This window comes from Eimeria acervulina, genomic scaffold (genome assembly GCF_000499425.1).
Source record: "Eimeria acervulina Houghton genomic scaffold, Eah_scaff441, whole genome shotgun sequence".
In the NCBI taxonomy this organism is placed as follows: domain Eukaryota; phylum Apicomplexa; class Conoidasida; order Eucoccidiorida; family Eimeriidae; genus Eimeria; species Eimeria acervulina.
Genome location: NW_013547323.1, coordinates 3432 through 9844, shown reverse-complemented (window position 1 = coordinate 9844; position 6413 = coordinate 3432). Strand labels below are relative to the sequence as shown.

Genomic DNA, 6413 nt, shown 5'->3' with positions numbered 1-6413 from the left:
CCCCAAATAAAGAAACCGCCAGCTCCTAAGACAACAGCAGCAGCAGCAGCAATAGCAGCAGCAACAATAGCAGCAGCAGCAACAGAAGAATACGCAGCAACAGAAGCAGCGTAACTACGGGTAGAAGCCGCATAAACACAGGCAGCAGCACTAGCGACAGCATCACTAGCAGCAGCAGTAGCAGCGGCAGCAATTGCTGCAGCAGCAACACCAGCAGCGGCAGCAGCAGCGGCAGCAGCAGCAGCAGCAGCAGCATCAGCTGCAGGGGGGGGTCCTGGCATGTGGGCATTTCAGCAGCAGTCCTCTCTGGCGCTGCAGCAGCAGCAGCTGTTGCAGCAGCAAAGACAGCAGCAGCTGCTGCAACGTCAGCAGCAGAGCTACGGCTGTTCTGGGCTCCGCCAGGACCGCCCCTACCCGCAGCAGCAGCAGCAGCAGCAGCAACAACAGGAGGATCTCAAGTCTCCAAAGCTGCTGCATCATGCTCCTCACTCTCTCGGCAGCAGCGGGGCCCTGACTTCTCGGCAGACTTCCTGCGGCCCCAGCCGCTCTATCAGCAGCAGCGAAGACATAGCAAGACCCCACAGCAGCAGCAGCAGCAGCAGCAGCAGCAGCAATATTGGCTTTTCCCTGAATCCTGATGGGCCCTTTAGACACATCAGCAGCAGCAGCAGCAGCAGCAGCAGCAGAAACAACCTCTCCCACCCTTATTTAGAGGCGTGTCTCTCACAGCGCAATGAGCCGTTTGGTGTTGAGTTGCTGCAGCACGGTTCTGCAGCAGCAGGAGCAGCAGCAGCAGCAGCAGCAGCAGCAGCAGGAGGAGCATTATCTGGTGAATCAAACCCCTTACCCCCTGATGAGTTGGCTTCGTCTTCAATTCAAACGCATGCAGAAGAAGGGGGCCCCCTAGCCGGCCCCCTACGTCTGTGCAGCCTTTCATCAAGCTTTATAGGGGGCCCCCCTGCTGGTGCTTACTTAAGACATAAAGCAAGAAGCAAATCTTGCTTCTCTGCTGCTGAAGATATACAGGGGGCCTCGACTGATCTCCGTCGTGTGAGGTTTTCTCTTGCGGAGGGACAGGCCTTTTCTCCCGCTGCTGCTGCTGCTGCTGCTGCTGCTGCTGCAGGAGGAGGAGCAGCAGCAGCAGGAGCTGCAGAGACACCCAACCACACAAAAGCTGCTCTGCTGCAGCGGCGAATGAGCGATGGAGGGGCCCCTGGAAGAAGCATTTCGAATTCAGCAGCAGCAGCAGCTGCTGCTGCTGCTGCTGCTGCTGCACGAGCAGCAGGTGCAGCAGGAGCAGCAGCAACAGCAGCAGGGGCCCCCAGCAGCAGCAGCCAAACCCTAGGTGCTCACATTACTCTCAGTCTTGATGCTGCTACAATTGCTGCCTCTGGTGCTGTGCAGCCCAGCGATGTATTCAGCCGCATGGAAGTCGTCGCCGTACCAGAAGGTAAACCCTAAACCCTAAACCCTAAACCCTAAACCCTAAACCCTAAACCCTTGCGGGTGAAGGTATACGAACTGTAGATCGACATAACAGCAAATGGTCTCCATTTGAGGAGACAAGATGCCCCAAGAAGCCAATAAAGAAACAGAGTTTATTTGCTGCTGCTGATCTTTGCTGCTGCTGCTCTTTTGCTGTTGCTGCTATGTGCTGCTGCTGCTGCTGCCTGCTGTTGCTGCTCCCTGCTGCTGCACCGCCGCTCAGGCTGCTCCAGTACTGCCGTTGGGACGCATGTATTGCTGCAGCTGCAGGAGAACACGCAACAGCAGCAGCAGCAGCAGCAGCAGCGACGGGAGTCTGCGCGTGCTGCTGAAGCTGCAGCGGAGGCTGCTGCCCAAGAAGCAAGTGCAGCAGCAGCAGATGCAGCAGCAGCAGCAGCAGCAGCAGCGGTTGCTGCGGCAAACTCAGCCTCAGCTGAAGCGGAAGCAGCAGCGTTCGAAGCTCTAGCAGCAGCAAAGGAAGTCGCAGCAGCAGCAGCAGCAAATACACATCCATCTGCTGCAGCACCTGTTGCTGCTACCCCTCTACGTGCTGCTTCGATGTCCGCTCTGCATGCACAAAATTCAGCCCAGAAACTCATATACCGCGGTAGGGTTTAGGGTTTAGGGTTTAGGGTTTACGTTATAGGATTGGAGCTGCTTCTCATCCACGCTGCTACGCTGTAGGAACTAGGGTTTAGGGTTTAGGGTTTAGAGTTGCGTCTGAGGGTTTGTACGGGCGTGTTGAACATCCATTTCCTTTGCTGCTGCTGCTCGTTCTGCTGCTGCTGCTGCTTCTCGTGCTGCTGTTGCTGTTGCTGCTCGTGCTGCTGCTGTTGCTGTTGCTGCTGCTGCTGTTGCTGTTGCCGCTGCTGCTGCTGCTGTTGCTGCCGCTGTTGCTGCTGCTGCTGCAGCTGGATCGTTGAAGCCCCAGCTGAGCCGAAGCAGCAGGAGGTCGTATCCGGAGAGCTTCGCTGCAGCAGAGGCCCTAGACTCGGATGGACTGCTCCCCAGCAGCAGCAGCAGCAGCAGCAGCAGCAGCAGCAGCAGCAGATATCAGAGAAGGAGTCCGTCTTCTCCTGAGTTAGGAAGCCCTGCAGAGGCGCACCAGCGCGTTGCTGCTGCTGCTGCTGCTGCTACTGCTGTTCCTGCTGCTGCAGCTGCTGCTGCAGAGGGTGGCTCCGTCACCCCCTCCGCCCAGACCCACAGCAGCAGCAGCAGCAGCAGCAGCAGCAGCAGCAGCAGCGGGCAGCAGCAGCACTCTACGCAGTCTGCTCTTTCTGCTTTTGCAAAGGCACTTAAACCCAGCGTCCGTTTGATGGGGCAGCGGCTGTCTCGCCACAGTTTCTTTTCAGGTTCTTCAAGTGTCGCTCCTCGTGCTGCTGCTGCTGCTGCTGCTGCTGCTGTTGCTGCTGCTACTTCTGCTGCTGCTGCTGTTGCGCCCACTGCTGCGCCTGCTGCTGGTCCTGCCGCTGCTGCTGCTCCCCATGTTGATGCTGCTGCTGCTGCTGCTGGGGCCGTTGCGCCCGATGATTTGCTGCTAAGGAAAGAAGCTGAAGCAGCAGCAGCAGCTGCTGCTGCTGCTTCAGAGGCCTCCATCTGGCAGCAGCAGCAGCAGCGGGAAGCAGCAGACGCAGAAGGCTGCCGCTTGATTACTTCACAGGGGCACAGCAGGAGGAACCCCTGTCTTGCTGAGCAGCAAGAGTACTATTACGCGCAGCAGCAGCAGCAGCAACAACAGCAGCAGCAGCTACTTCAGCAGCAGCAGCACCAGATGCTTCATCAGCAGCAGCAACAGCAACAGTTACTTCAACAGCAGCAGCAGCAGCAGCAATATCTCCATGACTTGGGGCCTATGCAAGCCGACGGAGGCATCTCTACTAACGGGTATCTCCCTCCTGCAGCAGCAGCAGCAGCAGCAGCAAAGCCGCAGCTTGCTTCAGCGAAGCACCAGGGCCTTTTGTCTATCAGCCACAGACTGATGCATTCTGCAGACAAGTCAGCAGCAAGCAGTAAACGCCAGCAACAGCAGCATCAGCAACAGTTGCTGCAGCAGCAGCAGCTGCAGCATCATCATCAACAGCAGCAGCAGCAGCACGGGGTGTCTGCTGCTGAACCCTCAAGCCTTCTTAGAAGGGGCGGGAGCCTTGCTGCTGCTGGCTTCCACAGCGGGTCTCTGCTGCGTTCGAGCTCTTCTCTGCAGCAGCAGCAGCAGCAGCAGCAGCAGCAGCAAGGTCTGCCGGAGTACCCGCAGCATTTACAGGATTTGCAGTCGCAGCTGCAGCCGCAGCCTCAGGCTTTGGCTGCACATACGCAGCAGCAGCAGCAGTATCATCATCCGCAGCAGCAGCAGGTTCAGCATTTCCAGCAGCAGCAGCAGGCGCATCACGTGCAGCTGCAGCAGCAGCAGCAGCAGCAGCAGCAAACCCCAGAATATGATATTCAGTTTGGAGGCCTCTTTGTTCGTTTGCTGCGCAAACTAAGCGCGAAATGTCACTGCCAGTTTGATGTATGGGAGGCGGAGGCGGTGGGGATAGCCGATCCCGAAGCAGCAGCAGCAGCAGCAGCAGCAGCAGCAGCAGCAGGAGCAGCAGGAGGGGCTGGGGGAGGAGGGGGAGTCAACGGTTCGGGCACAGCAGCAGGTGGAGGAGGAGGTGCAGCAGGAGCAGGAGCAGCAGGAGCAGCAGCAGCAGCAGCAGCAGCTGAGGAAGCAGCAATTATTGTGAAGGGAGAGACACTAGGGGCTCTGCACATGCATTTGCTGGGGCTGCGCAAGCGATTCGCATTGAAGTTGTTAGACGTTGAAAAGACAGAAGAAAGCAGACTAAAATATAAGACTCACAGTGTCTTGCAGGAAGGGCTTCAGCTTCGGGATTTGTGTAGCCAGTTGTGGGGAGCACGTGCAGCAGCAGCAGCAGCAGCAGCAGCAAGCAGCGGGCGTATATTGACAGCAGAAGAGCAGCGTTTACTGCTGCAGCTGCAGCAGAACTGTCCTGATCAGCACCCAGAGTTGGTGCTGCAGCAGCTGCAGCAGCACAACCCTCAACTTCTTCCTGCTACTAGAGGGCTTGCTGTACCGCGATATCTGTGGACAGCAAAAGGAACAGCAGCAGACGGCAGCAGCATATTAGGTGTAGCGATGGAGCGTATAGAGGGTAGGACATTAACACAAGTGCTGCAGCAGATGAGGGCACCTACACGCTCATCTGCTGCTCTACTTCTGCTAGAGATATGTCTAAAGTTTGTTAGCAGCCAGAAGCTGCTTGCATGCGGCATTAATAAACCTATTATCAACTGGGATACAAAGCCAGGGAATGTACTTGTAGAGCTTACTCGAACTTCTGCTGCAGCAATCCGCTGTCTCCGTTGTGTTATAATAGACGTTGGAGACGCTTTACCTGGGCCTTGCTTCTTCTTTCCGACCCGTCACCAGTCAGGTGTCTCTCCTTCGTATGTTATTTGTACTAAAGGAAGCTGCAGCCCTGAATGTGCTATTCTTGTCTTTCTTCTTGCTGCTAGCAGCAAAAGTGAAGCCTTTAGACGCACTTGGTACGGATCAGCAGACACTAAAGCTATGCTTCAAGCTAAAAAGAACAGACTCTTATATAGATGGGGGAGGCTGCAGCAAGAAGGCATTCTTCGTAGACGAGTCCCTCACCAGCAGCAGCAGCAGCAGCAGCAGCAGCAGCAGCAGCAGCAGCAGGAGGGACAGGGACAGGGACAGGGACAGGAATTGCAACAGGGACAGGGACAGGGACAGGGGCAGCAACATCATCAGCAGCAGCAGCAGCATCCGCAGCAACAGCAGCAGCAGCAGCAGCAGCAGCAGCAACAACAACAGCAGCAGCAGGAGGGTTGTGGAGGTCGCAGTGCAGGAGACAAAGGATACTGGGAAGTCTGCTTCTCTGAAGGGAGTGTTGTATTCTCTACCGGTTTAGTAATAGCGCAGCTCTTAGGAGGGCCTAATCTAATAAATGTTCTAGAGAAGGATGAAGTACTTGTGCTGGATATGTTATGTGAATGGGGATGCGAGGGGACAGCTAATCTATTTAGCAATAAACCTAATATAGGCCCTGCCTGTCTCCTTCCTCAGTCTGGAGTATTCGCTCAAGAGCCCTGGCTGTCTCTTGTTAAACAAATGCTGCAGCATACACTTGCTTTCTGCCCTTCAGACAGGTGGTCGCTTGCTGCGTTAGAAGCTTATCTTCTTTATTTCTATAAAGCATTTAGAGACTATACTCAGGGAAAGGAGACGCTTGCTAGACATACACTCCAGCAAATAGCAGTCAAACTCCAGCACAATGCTTTTCAACGATATACCTGCAGCAGCAGCAGCAACAGCAACAGCAACAGCAGCTGCAGCAGCAGCAGCAGCAGCAGCAGCGGGAATGCGCAGAAAAACGAATGAGATTAAAGAGGAACTCAAACAAAGATAGAGAGACAGAGCAACCAGCAGAGAAACCTCTGTCTCCCTCTGTCTCCTTCTGTCTCTTTCTGTCTTTGTCTGTCTCTCTTTGTCTCCTTCTGTCTCTCTCTGTCTCTGTCTGTCTCTCTCTGTCCCTGTCTGTCTCCTTCTGTCTGCTGCCTCATCTATCCCCTTCAAACCCTCCTCCTGTCTCTGTCTGTCTCCTTCTGTCTCCTTTCTATCTCTCTTTGTCTCCTTCTGTCTCCTTTCTATCTCTCTTTGTCTCCTTCTGTCTCCTTTCTCTGTCTCTCTTTGTCTCTTTCTGTCTCCTTCTGTCTCCTTCTGTCTCTTTCTGTCTCTCTTTGTCTCTTTCTGTCTTCCTTTGTCTCCTTTTGTCTCTGTTTGTCTCCTCTTGTCTCTGTTTGTCTCCTTCTATCTCATTTTGTCTCCTTTTGTCTCTACCTGTCTCCCTTTATCTCCTTCTGTCTCTGTCTGTCTCCTTTTGTCTCCTTTTGTCTCTGTCTGT

General features: G+C 55.0%; 1 protein-coding gene across 1 annotated transcript; it reads left to right on the top strand.

The window, feature by feature from the left end:
• Positions 1 to 279: 279 nt before the first annotated feature.
• EAH_00038620 (hypothetical protein, conserved) lies at positions 280 to 5890 on the top strand (the record flags this gene model as incomplete). Its single annotated transcript, XM_013391956.1, has 3 exons — positions 280 to 1450; positions 1709 to 2092; positions 2397 to 5890. 3 exons carry the CDS (start codon positions 280 to 282, stop codon positions 5888 to 5890), a joined length of 5049 nt encoding a protein of 1682 aa, XP_013247410.1.
• Between the last annotated feature and the right edge of the window lie 523 nt (positions 5891 to 6413).